Source organism: Ostrinia furnacalis, unplaced genomic scaffold (genome assembly GCF_004193835.3).
Source record: "Ostrinia furnacalis isolate ACB-3 unplaced genomic scaffold, ASM419383v2 OfSCF1653, whole genome shotgun sequence".
NCBI classification, from domain to species: domain Eukaryota; kingdom Metazoa; phylum Arthropoda; class Insecta; order Lepidoptera; family Crambidae; genus Ostrinia; species Ostrinia furnacalis.
In genome coordinates this window covers 652267-667801 of record NW_021131892.1, presented here as the reverse complement: position 1 = coordinate 667801, position 15535 = coordinate 652267, and the positions used below count along the sequence as shown (strand labels likewise).

At 36.9% G+C, this 15535-nt stretch overlaps 2 protein-coding genes across 2 annotated transcripts in view; both read right to left on the bottom strand.

Annotated features, from left to right (window-relative positions):
* Positions 1–1542, bottom strand: part of Pli (E3 ubiquitin-protein ligase pellino) — a 45223-nt gene extending 43681 nt beyond the window's left edge. The window contains exons 1-2 of the mRNA XM_028305300.1: positions 1493–1542; positions 977–1208 (exon numbers count right to left, since the gene is read on the bottom strand). Of these exons, the coding sequence (XP_028161101.1) occupies positions 977–1208; positions 1493–1542 (282 nt within the window). The remainder of the gene's footprint in view (positions 1–976; positions 1209–1492) is intronic.
* Positions 1543–9943: 8401 nt separating this feature from the next.
* On the bottom strand, positions 9944–14567 carry LOC114353336 (uncharacterized). Its single transcript, XM_028305299.1, has 2 exons — positions 12720–14567; positions 9944–9991 (listed from the first exon to the last, which is right to left on the bottom strand). Exons 1-2 carry the CDS (start codon positions 14448–14450, stop codon positions 9944–9946), a joined length of 1779 nt encoding a protein of 592 aa, XP_028161100.1. The 5' UTR covers positions 14451–14567.
* Positions 14568–15535: the final 968 nt, after the last annotated feature.

Genomic DNA, 15535 nt, shown 5'->3' with positions numbered 1-15535 from the left:
GGAAGCCTTTAGGATTTTATTGTCGGAATGTTTAACTCAAGTCTTTTTAGTGTTTCGGGTTTCGCCGACGTAACATGTGGTGTATTATTAGTCAATTGAATTATTTTAACTGTGTAGGTATTAAGAAACACCAACCGTTGTAATGTCTATCTATTGTTATACTTTCACTTTGTATTATGTTTGCGCCAACATGGCGCCAACCTTTGCCATGTGTTTCATGCTATTTTTTGTGTGTATCTTCGCGCAGCGCAGCAACACAGCGCGTTGCATGGCACGTCACGCATCAGCTGTTAACTTTTTGATCCGCCATTTTGGTAATTAGGGCTTTAAACAAGGGTCCGACGCTGTTTAACTTGACAGTTATTTAAGCAGTCACTAAGACGTTGGTTAACACTAATTATCGTTTTTAAGTTAAGATATTATTTAATAGACCGTTAAACTGTGTCTTAATTTTAATAAACGTTTATAAGTAAGGCTGTTATTACTTACTACAAGCCAGACTTTCCACTCTAGCTTTAAGTGCAGAGAATGAAAAACTGATTGCAATGTAAAGGTTTTATGTTTTCATTTAATTTAGCATGTAAAGTATCCCGAGGGGTTAGTAGCTCTTATTTTCGCGAAAGAGCACGTATAAAATGTACACTCGGCATCGTGTTCTAAAATACTAAATCCCTGCTGTCTTTTCTTAAGCAACACGCAAGTCGCAAACTGAGATAAAATCCCTAAACGTAAATTAGATAAAAGGGGCACTTACACTTTTACGTCTGAAGCTGTAAACAAAATAATGTGTCCTGCTTTCTTTTCACGAGCATTTTCTTGCTAGAATCTATACGCGTCAATAAACTTAAGCGATTTGGGATCAAGATGATGAAAATGTTTTGAAAAGAGACCGAAATGTGTCAACGTTAGCTGTTGGTAAGATTGCAGCAGTTTATCTTCGCAGACTTTTTTCAAGTTGATTATTACTAAGACTCACCTGGAACATATCGGTATCGGGGTCTTCCGTGTACTCCACGATGACAGCCTGACTGCGGCTGAGTGTGTAAGAGATTGAGTGCTGGCTGGCGTCCAGGATCGCCTTGCTGCTGTGCGGAGTCTTGACCACGTAGTGCTTCGACCGCCGAACGCCGTTCGCCGCCGGCCGTCGGTATAAAACGAACTTGCTCCGGCGGCGACCCCTCTCGCCCGCGGGCAGGTAACCATTGTATCTGTCAAAGAAGTAATCTTTAAATAGTATGTCCCATTACAGGATCCAAGCCTCTTCCCAACTGCGGATGGAGCGGCTTAAACCACGCAGGTCGGATAAGAACTGAAGGAGGAAGGGTGTAAGTAAGCTAAGAAGCTTCGGCTTCGGCAGATTGTCAAGTTATCTACCGCCCTGAGGCCTCTGACTACTGTTTAAGGAGTAGGAAGAGGAACAACTTTTATAATGCCTTATTCTGCCTTCCTTCATCCGCAAACGACGTAGTTTGCTTAACTTTGGTCATCACACCCTAAGACCTGGTGCCACTGGTCTACAAGCACCTCTGTATCTGTCAACATTACCCTTTATTTTATTCACAACTCAAATTCAGTATTTCAGTCCCTTGTGGTGCCCTCGGGCGGTAGACGGCCAAATTGCCTCACGTGCCATATGTTGGGTTTTGTGGGACGTGTAATATATTTCCTTGGAAAGGGAATATCTGAACTGCTATGGTAATCCTTAGACTCGGGAATATCAATTGCATTCCCCGTAAATGCATTCGGTTCTGGACAATAAAAGGATAAGAATAAAATATGAAGGATATTGCCATCATTTTTAGGATTCCGTGGCCCTTGTGGCATTTATATGAATTGGAACGTTAGTCTAAGAAGGCAAGGTATGTCGGTGCGAGTATGTTAATCTGATAAAATGGTTATAAAAAAATCTAGTCCTGCCACCTACACCGGATTTTAATAACAACGTCATTAGTATTATTGATTCCCGTATCGGTATCTTCCAAACCACATTGTAACGGACAATGAAAACAGGTTGTTGGAAATAGTCGAACGCAATAATGGTAATCTATCTGCGGTGGGAAAGGTTAACTTCCGTGAGAACTGAGAAAATAGAAACAATGAGCGCGTGCGTTTGCATAAAGTTCTATTTATTTAACACGATGGGAGCCTTTCTCGGCTGCCAACTGTCGCATTTCATTTGGGTATTATGAAAGTACTAGATGAAAACCCGGCTTCGCTCGGGTGAAATTTGACTCATAATACACAATTCTAGGTGCAAAATGTAGATAGATGTTTCTGTAGTCATCGGTTCTCAAAGAATATTAAATATAGATTCATATAGCTTCGTTAGTTGTGTTTAATAAATATGGTAAATAAAAACTGCAAAAGTTTTTACACAAATTATTTTTATTTTAAATCACCAGTCAAAATAAACTAAGACAAATTACCAAAACAATCAAATTCAATCGTTAATATAGGTTATGTAAATAACTCTTATTAAGGCGGTTATCACACTGCGCCGCGCTTCGCCGCGGAGCGCGGGGCGACAGATTTAATCATTGTATGCAAGTACCTCAGTTTGTATAGAAAACACGCGCGGCACTTAAGGCCGGGTAGCAGAGAAAATGGCGAAAATGAGGTTTTCATTTTTCATTTTTGAGGTACTAAACAGTAAAATTAAAGGCTAAGATTTTTATTGGGCATAGTTGAGGATATTTTCTAGGGCTATTAACGGATGGAAACACGATTTAATGAAGTTGACTCGATAGAATAAATTCCCAAAGTTACCTCTATTCGTTTTCTATTTATGGTTTTATTTTTAAAATAAGCGATTTGAGATTCTAAATCTTTTACTAAACTAAAGTTCAGAAATAACTTGAGGGCTTTTAACGGATGAAATTTTTATATTGCGTCTTATTTAGTTACTATGTTAAAAAATGTGGAAAAAATCGTCCATGACGGCTTGGACAATCTCAATCAGTCGCGCGGTGGCGCTTACGGAGGACGGACGCGTGTCAGTTTTTTGGACGTGACAGTTCGCGATTTGTCAATATTTTTGACAATGGTGACTTTGATGAGTCACAGTATAATAATATCAGTGTTACTGGAGAAAGCTAAAATTTTTGATAATTAAGGATTATCAATTTTGTCTACCTATTGAAATTTAAATTATCTAATCGTGTTTTTCAAAAGTTATCCCATTAGGTACACATGCGTTCTGTAATACAAACCCATCAAAAACAATACTTGTCAAAAAACCAAGTCTCACTACTCAATTGTTCTACGGTAAAAAGTTGTGAGATCCATGTAATACCAAGTCCAGTCCAGGAAATCATTAACGTTTTACATAAATATATTGACTTAGCCATCGCATGAAAACACGTGTAAATTAAATTATATAGTGCGAAATGAAACGAAATTTTGCACGCCTGTGTAGACATCCAAAATTTCAGCTCAATGGGAAAACGGGAAGTACGTAAATTTTAAGTTGCAAGATTTTACAACTCCTGATGTCAAAGTAAATAAAAGCTTGTAGATAGCTTTACAAAGAAAATAAAGATTTATGAGGAAAATAAAAAGTACTGTCTACGATACATTTGTTAGGCCGTGTTGCACCGTCTTACTTTAACATTGACATCAAAATTTTGGATGTCAACAATCTGTCTAACATAAAACACCGGTTATTGTCAGTTAGGGTCAAAGTTAGGTGGTGCATCTCAGCCTTAGTGTATTTTAATTAAATTTAATACAAACAAGGATGACGAAAATAATCGATAAGTGATCTCACTCGAATATTTCTTATAGTAGGTAAACAAGATGTCGAACAAATGGTTACTTACTGAAAAAGTGCTTCATGAGACCTAGCAAATGGCATCAATAATATGTTTAAGAACGAACTGAATCTATTCAAAAAACCTATAACTATTTCCAGCTTTCATACATTTAATACAGTTACAAACAAACACGAAATCAATGGTTTCTGAGAATTCTGAGTNGCGTAGGCGAGCCAAATAATAATCGAATGGCGGAGATAAAGGTGTACAATACAATTTCTATGGAGAGGTTTTTTTTTATATTCAGTCTCTTGGGATAAGTTATTCCATTTGAGCAGTAGAATATCCTTAATCCTTTTTATTTGATCACATATAAAAATAACACAAGTGTTTAGGAAAACTTCTTCTTTGGTATGGTATCACTACGGAGTTATAATGTCGGTAACTCTGTATCACTGACTTGTAACTTTCAAACAGTATGAATAATAAGGGCACCACATTGGTTTTCTTTCTGAAAAAAGGCTTTCACTTTTAGTACTAACCCTTTAGCACTATTTCATTGAAATAAAAATACAATAAACGCACAGAAGACTGAAATTGAGTCAACTGACGTGACATTTATATTTGTTGACATTATAGTTCCAAAATACTGGACTGTCCTGTCGATGACATTGACAGTGGGGCGCCACCGTCAATACCGGATCGCTGGTTCAGATTTTTGCCATGTTGGAAACCATATAGTTGAACGATGGTAGCGCCCCCCTGTCATTGAGTTTGGTGGGACAGTTCAGCGTGGGTCATCTATATAACAGTTAGACAAGACTAGGGATTGAAAAAGTTTTAATTGAAAAAGTAAAATGACAATTTATTAAAACGATTCACATATATCCTCCCACCTCTATATTTATTTTACTTTACTCAGTGACCTACACTATTAACTTACCTGAAAGTCATCAAATAAATCTTGTGATGCAGCAGAAGCAGCTTTTTGCTTTTTAGGAAAAAGGTTTGATAGTGCCCGAGCCTTGTTTATTCTTAACTGCCTAATTGTTTCTAAGCCACAACACTCGCAATAATTGAAATTATCTGCAAAAATATATTACACAATTATTTATAATAAGAACCAGCCGAGCTCAAGTGGAACTTGCGCATGAAGGAGACTATTCCGTTATCGGAAAAAACGGTGCAAAAATCGTGTCTGTTTCTGTATATGTTGATAACAACTCAACACAGGCTATGCATGTGGTCATTTATTATTATTTGTCGGGTTAAATAAAAAAAATATTAAGCCGCTTACCGAGTATAATGTTGTCGCATTCCACATATCGACTGCACATTTGAATTTGTTTGCAGTTTCTTACAAATATTTTGCCATTACAAAAATTGCATGTCACTGGAATTTATCACTGTGCGAAACTAAATGACATTGACATTTGAACTTCAACTTTTATGGTTATGGCTAATATTCTTTTTCTGTGGTTGAATCGGCCAATATAAGGTTAAAAGAAAAAACACATAACAAAGAGTGTATCATAAAAATCGCGAAACGCACTGATCTCCATTTATTTATGGATCGATGACAACCCAGCAAAGAGGTAGTAAGGTTTTGGCGCTGATCGCATAGTGAGTGGATAGTGAACTACTAAAGATGGCGACAGCGGTTTGTTTGAAATTGTTTGTCAGTGCCGTCGGAATTTAACGAAATTCTCCATTATCCGAATTTTGCGGATATATGTTGTCGACTCAAAATCGATATTTTTTTATGCTTTGTTATTCATATAAGGTTTCGATCCAGTCTACCGTACCCCTTGACGAAATTATTAATATAGACCTTGACGAAATTATTAATATAGATTACGTTGTTGAAATTAAATAAGCATCGTTGTGGTTATTTGTCTTTGCTTCAGCCTTTAATTTTATTAATTTTATTTCGAGGAGATATTTTTCTCAATAAAACACAATTGGCCACCCAGGCCCAGGTTTGTATTTCCAAATAGCCTATTATCTCTGTGTACTATTTTCTCATTATTAGGGAACAGTCTCTCCTAGGGCTCTATAATTGAGCTCGGTTCTTGGCCACGGTAGATGGCGTCTTCTTACTAATAAACTGTATAATTTACTAGGCCAATTAACATTTCTATTTCAGAGAAGCTTTTATCGAGTTCATTTATTTATCTTACAGTTAAAAGGTGCGGCTATAAGCGACTGGAAGTGACATCATTAGCCGCTACGAGTGCTACGATCGCATTGAACGGTCATAACAAGAAATGATAACAGCTGTTCGAGTAGTTCACAGCGTTATGCGGCCGTAATTGTATTATTATAGTGGCAAGAAATCTGACAATGTTGACGCATGGGAAGTCGCAGAAGTGTAACCTTTGTTCTGTTATTGTATAACGTGACGTAACGACCGTCTGACATAATGTGTGCATCGTTTTTGAAGCAGGTACGCCATTGAAACAAGTGACGCTCGAGGTGATCTTTCGGAAGTTGTCCAGTGGCCTTAAAGTGGGGGCTACATACACTATCCTCTCTATAAAATATTTGTAATTTAAATCTTCTGGCTGAAATGAAAAGTTACGATTCTGGCTGTGATTCATCATATTGTCGGCCGTTTGGTGTAGTGGTTCGAAACGGACTACTATTCCGGAGGTTGCGGGTTCGATTCCCGCACAGTACAAACATTTGTGTGCATGAACATATTTGTTTGTATTGGACTGGGTGTTTTCTATGTATAATATGTATGTATTTACAAAAAAAAAAGTATTTAAGTATGTTAATATCCGTTGTTTAGTACCCATAGTACAAGCTTTGCTTAGTTTGGGACTAGAAAAGCGCAGTGTAAAATGTCCAAGGATATTTATTTATTTATTTATATCTACTGACGTTTACAAATACAGAACTTTAAATCAATCAAGAGTTTCGTGCTTACTCCTCGTCTATGTGTCCCTCATGGAATTCAAACCTGTTCCGTTCCGCGATACACCAAACCCGGCGGCTATCAAAACTAATAATGTTGCAAATGTCATCAAACCACAATAAACTGTCAACGAACGCCCCAATAAGTTTAATTTCATCGCCCACAAACCCCAATATTCTGATGGCGACAGAAATTAATGGCGATATCTGGGTCAGTGCACAAGAAATTAATTAATAGAACGGCGAAGTTAAATACCGAGATAAAGCTGGTGGGTTGACCGGGCCATATAAATGATAAATTAGGCGAAAGTACCATTGTTCGGGCCGCATGAATGCGATACGGAAACTATAAACAATGTACATATGAACTTGGTAAATGGTGTGCTTACTATTTTTTTGTTGTCTGTTCCCGTCTGTCCGTTCAGTAACCATCATATTTCATTATTTATTATTCGTTTTGATATAATTCCCGTTTTCATATTCACATAATGGACAACTACGCCTATGATTACCATAACATTCTCCTTTACTATGTACCTATCTATAGTAGTAACTATACATTTTGAAAACCAAAGTTGCGATTCACGATTATGAAGAAATTAAAGAATTGAAATTGGAGTATCATATAATTACATTTTAATAGATATTATTCACAACAAAACAACATTTATTACAAGTCATCATCCGCTTTTGACCCAGCAAAAGACAAAGTTCCGCACTTAGAGTGCAATACCATCTTCTATAATGAATTTAATAGGTGCATCGTTCCCCTATAATTGAGTTAAGAATAGCGTGTCGCTAGAGAAGTGACGGTTGTTGTCGAATGTCGATTCTAGCGTAATATTCATTAACTACTCGACATTAAAAATATCGACTAGAGTTACAACAGTAGGAAAGAAAAGTGGTAACACATTATTCTGTGATGATACATTTATGTCTTATGCTGATTCAGAAAATGACAGCGAGATCATTATTATGATTAGCAAAACCATACACTTCCCAGAAAAAAGCTTGAACTTGTGCTGCTTTTCCTAGATGATGTTGAGTGTCAATCACAGAAATTAGACTCTTCATATCAGATTATAAAAAAGACTAGCCTAGTTTTTAAAAATGTCAAGTGTTAAACACATCACTAGATGTGTTTGGAAGGAGCTTGCGTAACCGCGAGGAAGCCCTGACGACGACAGTTAGATCGATGCCGTGTGCCATGGATAAGGAAATGAGTGCTGGTTTCACACCACTACGCCGGAGAATGCTATGTATTCTATGCCCCGTAAGTGCTAATTTCGAAAACAAGAGTGGAAAACAAATGAATAAATGAAAATCCCGCTCATTAAAAAAAAACAAATGTAGTCTGAAAAATGACTTACAGATTTGATAAATGGCGTCACAGGATATATCGAGTACCTACCTCCTAAAGTATTGCCAACAAAGAAAGTAGGCCACAGAATTATACTCATAACTAGTTTGAAATATAAGTCAGCTGATTCCACCGCATGACCAACCACACCTTTCATTATTATGATGGCTGAGGATTAACAGCAACAGCTTAAATCAGCGCTTATGGATTCCATTAAAAGATAGCCGATATATTTATATCACAATAATCTTGAATGAAATAAACAAGGATTTAACATTGTATTTTTGTTCCTTTAAATTAAATATCATTATTTTGTTGAGTGATTCTCTATCTTTAAGAAACAAATGAAATGGCCGTTCGTGGTAAATTAAATCAGTTGATAAATTAATACGTTCCCAAGGGATCCCTATGTCGGTTTTTATATTAAAGGCATTAACAAAATTGCGTGTCACACGATTCGAGGAGCGTCACGTAAGTTTTTGGATTACAGATTCGTATCGATATTCCCTTTTGTGTTTCTTTGCCAACACTTAATTATTTTTTGCTACAATATCACCATTTCCTAGCCCTTCTTAACTAATCAAAACTTGTACTTTGTACTATGGCGAGTGGCGACTCAATTATTAACCGATAATACTTATTGGATACATTTATGTAAGTAGGTAGGTATGTCACAAAACACAACTCAATAACTAACCAATACCACAGAATAAGTAATAGTACAGGTACAGAAGGATTACTCCGCAAGACGATTTAAATAAATGCGAGTCTTGCTACCACGCGATACAGTGTAATTCAGCTCGCACAGTACTACGTACCTACAATTTTATTCACCTACAAGTTTTGTCTCTTTCTATCGCGTGTCTCTGAACTCTTCTTACGCTGTTAGGGTTGCTATGCTATAAAAAATAGAATTAATCTACTTAGGTATTTGTAATGAGGTACGTATGTAGGTAAGTATTAGTGTTATTTTACCTTTGTAAAAATAACATTTTAAATATACCTACTTAGGATAAAAAAGTACTTATTTTAATACAATGTCATCATTCATACCCATTTTAACATAAGACAAATAAATTAAACATACCTACTATCACAGAAGAAAGAATGACATCATACCTACCTACTTACTACGCAAACACGAAACGGCTACATCCTAGAACGAGAGGCGTCACCCGAAAATCATTTGGCTTTGCACAAACTTAATCTAATGTTACTCGCTGTACTTTGGCAACAATTTATTTTTTACTGATTATTGTTGGGGTACCTATGCATTATGGTAAAAGAACTAGCTTGTCGTAATTTGGTGTATCGATGTTACTCTTCCGTTTCATTTACCTACACGGAAAGGTAATAGTTAATATTTTAACGATAAAATTCTTAAAACATCATAAATTGTATTCGAAAGAAATTATTTATTAAAGGCAAAACATCAAGTCCCGACGGGCGCGCGCGTGACACTCGACTGATATAATACCCGCCGGCGGGGCGCTTCGCTGTAGGTAATTATCGGATGTACCGCGCGGAGTGAGCCAGGCCTGCCAATACGCAAAGAATTGCACTGAAGTTACTGATGACTCAAGAAACGTGCTTCTGCAGCGAAGGCATGATAATGATGATCACAAAAGTCATCCTATCCATCGCTAGCTTCTGTATAGTCTCGTGCAAATAAATACACGTACAGGCGCCTTGACGTATAAAAATAGGAATAAGTATACCATTATTCTCTTCTTTGACCAACATTCAAGAGTTGCTGTACTCAGCACGATAAAAAGGATGTGCAAAAAACTAACTAAAACGCAAAGATCTATGCCAGAGTTACTGAGTCTCGCGAAAACCACGTGTAACTCCGTGTAAGTATGAAGTATAATAAACATACTTATTCTCTTCTCTGAGCAACATTCATGGGCCGTTACTCATCACGATATGGAAGGATGTGCATCCGCATCGCGTTGCCGAACTGCAATTACCCAAGACCGATGCGTAAAAACTCAAAGGTTGCACTTGCAACAATGATGCTAAGAACCAATGTCATGGCGCCGATCCAACACAATGCCAATCAAACTGTTCTCGGATCGAAGGTTACCCTTTTGAAACTTTCGACTGAGATTTCGCTTTTTGTTTCAGAGTGAACTAGATTTCGAATAAACGCCCAATTAGTTTAATGTTAAGCAATAATGAGAACAAGTTTAGTTCGAAGTTCATAACAAACTAACAAGTTTTGAACAATATTTCTTGGGCATTGTTTTGAGGAGTATTGAGGTATCTTATCTCTTACATTTTGAAGACGTTTTTGTATTGCGTATTTGTATCAGACAATGTTGAGAAATGAAACTTTGAAATCTTTGTGAATTGGCTAGTGGCCATAAATTCAAAATACGAGAGCAGTTCGAATCCCAGTAACAAATTAGCACATTCACTTAGCCATGCCTTAATGCAGTGGAAAGTGGGTTATACAGCGCACCATCTAGACTCCGAGCCTGATTGCTAATTTTCAGATCAAAGAGTTCTGTTTACTGCTGAGCAAATTAAATTCTGCAGTATAGTCGACCTATAATAAGGCTTTGGTAATCTTGCAAATCAATGAAACTAATATTGACAGTGACGAACCTTCTATGGTCCTAGTTAATATTAAAAAAAAATATAAAAAAAAGTTCTTGAGTGTTTATTGTATGTAAATGGCTTCATCTATGTCACACATGTACCAAGGTGGTAAGGAGACGCATGCCATGCTTATACCTAAGCAAAAATGTATGAATAAGTACAACTAAGTACGTAAACCCCTTGTATTGCATACCTAGGCCTATGGCCTCAACCTCTTTAAACAAATAAAAACAAAAGGCAATGCGAGCCAAGAAAGAGACATCAATAGGTGACTTGAAGATTGAGACAACGCTAAGACAAGTTTAGATCTACAATTGAGTGGAGCTGTACGAGTAACACCACGATGAGGTATGAAGTACAGACCAGAATATTGAATTAGATCAATAATTGGCAACAAATTCCGTACACCGTGGGTGGGCAATATTACAGTCAATCAGTCATCGACGCAAGTAGCGTAAAGGCAGTATTCCAGTGTGTATAATAATGATAGGAAGCGTTTAACACTGTTGCTATCTCGATGAAAGGGTTATGNAAAAAAAAAATTGCATGCCATTTTGTTAGTTGGTTACAGAACTATACCCAAAGACATCGAAAATTTTGCCTCCGGAGAAATACCCTAAAACGTTAAAGATTTCCTGGCCTGGACTTGGTATTACATGGATCTCACAACTTTTTACCGTAGAAGAACTGAGTTGCGAGACTTGGTTTTTTTGACAAGTATTGTTTTTGATGGGATTTTAATATATATAGCCTGACCAGGAACATAAAAACATATTTACTATTTAGCATTTACTTACAGTAAATTAGTTTGGATTGTGAAATATTCAAAATAAAAAAAAGAATTAAGCAAAATAGAGTTTCAAATTACCTATCTTTATCTAATTTATAAAGAGGTAAAGTTTGTGTGTTTGTATATTTGTTAAATTGTAAGGGGTAATCTTGGGATCTACTGAACCGATTTAAAAAAATCTTTCACCAATAGAAAGCCACATTATATCTGAGTGTAATAGGTTATATAAAAACCGAAAAATTCAACGCGGACGGAGCGGCGGGCGGAAAGCTAGTTTATTTATAATTAGGTACGTAAGAGCATAATTATTAAAGTCGAAGTCAAACATTCTTTATTTGTGTGGATCTACATATATTAACGAGAGATTACAAGGCGTCAAATATTTCAAGATAAGAATTAAAAATTATTATAAAGCTAAATTTTGCTCTCATGGAGCCTTTACCTACTCTGACAAATCAAGACTTAAAGAAGGCACTAATAATAAAACTATTAAACTGTCCTGCAATGAAAAGCTTGATCGGGTACAACACCTCAAGTTATTTTAGAACTTTTTTTCATTAAAAGACTCCGAATATCAAATCGCTTAGGTATCTAAAGTCAAACGATTCTAAAATGTCCACGTGGCATAAAGTTGGGACTAATAAATAACCCATTATTAAGATAGTAGCGCCCTCCTGTCAATGACATACCTGGAACGATAGAGTATTGGACAACTAATAAAAATGCTTTGTCCTAAATGACTGACGGATATCGTAGAGACCTGAAAGTTGGAAGGTGTGTTCTTTGTATGACGTAGGCATCCGATTTTCCGAAATAGGGTCATGAAATGAAGGGGGTGAAAAAAGGGGGCAAAGTTTGTATGGAACAAAGTGATTTTTTGGTTCGTTCGTTCGTTCGTTTCAGCCGAAAGACGTCCACTGCTGGACAAAGGCCTCCCCCAAGGATTTCCACAAAGACCGGTCCTGCGCCGCTTGCATCCAGGTACTTTTTGCATACAGGTAGATTTTTTGGTTCAATCTACTTGAAATTTTGCTTAACAATTCCTTAATATTATAATTCATGACAAACGTGTAGAAGGGGTAGAAAGTTATTTTGGGAGTCATTTGCTTCGAAGTTGATATCAATACTAGATACTTACTGCTTTTGATTTAATTACTTTTTATTTTTACAAGTGTTTGAAAACTCCATGTCAGATTGCAATCAATGTCAAGTGAAATCTCAAATTGAAATGTCTCAATCTCAATGAGGAGGCTCTGCATTTATTCCTAGAATTCCCCTAACACCGTCAAATTACCCTTTCGAATTCAAGACAGTGCGCGTCTTGAACTAGCCTACTCAACCTGGTGCCGATGACCGCCGCTAACAATTCCAAGCGCGGTATTGTGACTTGTTGTTTGCTAGGTGCAACTCTTGCTTTTGCTAGTACCAAGCTCACGTTCACGACGTCATCCTTTTCAGTTCGCATAAAAATGCAAGTTGCATATGCGTTCATGCTTGCATCGCAAAATATATGCAAACTTCTTTTGCCGTCCATTAGACGCAGACTAGATAAACGTCTCGGGATTTTGACGTTATTTAACTCAGCTACTTCTTTTTGCCAATTCTCAAACTCTGTGGTCAAACTTTCCGGTAGCTCATCATCCCAATCATGACGTTTATGGGTTAGCCACGCTCGTTGTAATATGAGCTTCGGGATCAAAGTCGTGGGTGCCATAAATCCTATTGGATCAAAAACCCGATGCGCGATAGACAATAGACTGCGTTTAGTAATATTCCCTTGTTTCATTGTATTCAGACTCTCTACTTTGCAGGTTAACACGTCGTCTTTTGTATTCCAGTTTAATCCCAATACAGATACCTCTTCATAATCTGGAACTGATTCTGAATTTGGTGCAGTTACCCACCCCCTCAAATCAAACTTTCCCATGGCCATAATTTCACGAGCTTCTGAAACAAACTTAGGCACTTCTTCTTCCTCTAAACTAGTTACACAATTATCTGTGTAAAAAGAGTACAATAACCTCTCAGCTGTCTCCTTCCATGGTCCATTGTAATTTTCCAGGTGGTGTTTTATTGTTCCCGCTAATAAGAAAGGGCTGCATGTTAGACCAAATACAACTCTACAGTGTCTGTATGTAATGATCTCTTTCAATTCCGAGTCTTTCCACCACAGAAACTTCAAATATGTCCTGTCACTCTCCTTCAAAGATATTTGTAAAAATGCTTTCGCAATATCTGCAGAAATACCGACAGCGTTCATTCTAAAACGTGTCAATAACGTTGGTATCAGCTCAATCAAATTAACTCCCTTCTCTAGACAAGCGTTCAATGAGTATTTATTTTTACCTTTTGCTGAAGCATCGAATACAGGTCTTGTTTTGGTAGTAAGGCTTGACTCCTTTATAACGGCATGATGTGCTAAATAATGTCCCTGTCCGTCGTCAGGTTCAACTTCTTCAATAATACCTAATTTCAGCCATTCTTGAAACGCGTTGTCGTAATCCGTAATTTTGCCGATAGCCTTTAATCTTTTCGTTGTAGAAAATAGTCGCTTCTCTGCTAAATCTTTATTTGATGACAGTATAGTTCGATCATGCTTCCATGGTAAAGTAGTCTCATATCTTCCTTCGCTGTTAACAATCAAATTTTGCCTGAAACTTTCTATTACCTCATCTGTTCCGTCTCTAGGCTTGTCAAGTATACCGATTGCCTCTAAATTCCATAGATCGGCAATGTCTAGTTCCGCTTTCGAAAACAACGTACACACCCGTGGGTCCTTCTGGCCATCTACTTTGCCTTGCAAAGTCCATCCAAGTTTTGTCTTTATGGCTACTAACCCATCTGTAACATTCAAAAACGTTCCGGTCATAATGTAATTAGCATAATCTGCCCCAATTAATAAATGTATGTCTTTGCAACTTTCGATGTCCCCCAAGGCAATGTTCCACTGTTTTACTTGCGCACTCAACTCACGACTGGCTGCTGGTATCGTTCCACAAATTTTCTTTTCAGTCAGTGTGGTCATGTTGAGCTTAAAAGATTTATCTATACTTTCTACAATGATCTCATATAATTTATGTTTCTGTGATTGTCTTTCTGCTCCTCCAAATAACTGATGTATTAAAGACTGCTCACCGACCGGTTTCACTCCNCTCTTAACGCTAAAAATTAAATAACTAGGTACTAAATAATTCTCACTATACTTACCTGAATCTGTTAATATGCCTACACTCTGTTGTTACTAACCTAAATACTTAAATTAATATTAAAGAAAAAAAAAAAATCAAAAATGCAGTCAGTGCGATGGCACATCGGACTATACATTTTTGTTGCAGAACATCATTTAAATATTTGTTGGTATGATGGATGTGGTTGTCTACATGGGATTTTTGCCGCAAAATGGCATTTAGACAGCCGCAGAAGATGCCACAGTGTCTCCTTCGATGTGCTACCGCCTGTACCTACGTAATAAGTGTTTACTACAACCACTCTCAACACAAGTTTAATTAACTGTTTTATCTAAACTGTGGTAAATGATGCTGGTGTGAGTTTAGATAATATTGGTATATTATTACTATTTATTTGCTACTGTACTTCAATACTGTTTTTTTACCCAAATAAATAAATAAATAAAAAAGTTTGACTTAAACTAATAAAAATTACTTCGTTTTTATACTTACTAGTATTTTTTTAATTGAATTTATCTAGTAATATCTTGCATTTGTTATTTTTCATTCGTATCCTAATAACCTGTAAAACGGTATCCTTCCGTTTGGCCAAATTACTTTTCGCCAAATTTCACTTCGCAAACAACTTATCGCCAAAGTTTCATTTCCCAAATGAACTTTTAGCAACTGTACTTTTCGCAACTAATTCATTTGGTCAAATTATCATTTGGCAAAATTTTACTTGGCAAATGTTTATATGGCAAATGTTTTANACTTTTAAGCCGGTTGCACATGTTGTCGGAGACTCTCAGTCGCTTTGTTTGTACACAGTTGAATGTGTGTGTGGGAGCTGTGGTGGGGGAAATGTGTGGACACTGGTTCTCGTTGTAGTTACGCGCGACTTCATATCTATTCTCTTTCTATGATCTGAGGTTCGAAGTGT

What these genes read in the sequence shown, in the direction of transcription:
- LOC114353336 (XM_028305299.1), bottom strand. Translation starts at nt 14,450, where the DNA reads ATGACCACACTGACTGAAAAGAAAATTTGTGGAACGATACCAGCAGCC. An exon ending in ACTGTCTTGAATTCGAAAGG is followed by an intron (nt 9,992 to 12,719) that starts GTAATTTGACGG and finishes GGGTAATTGCAG; the next exon opens with TTCGGCAACGCGATGCGGAT.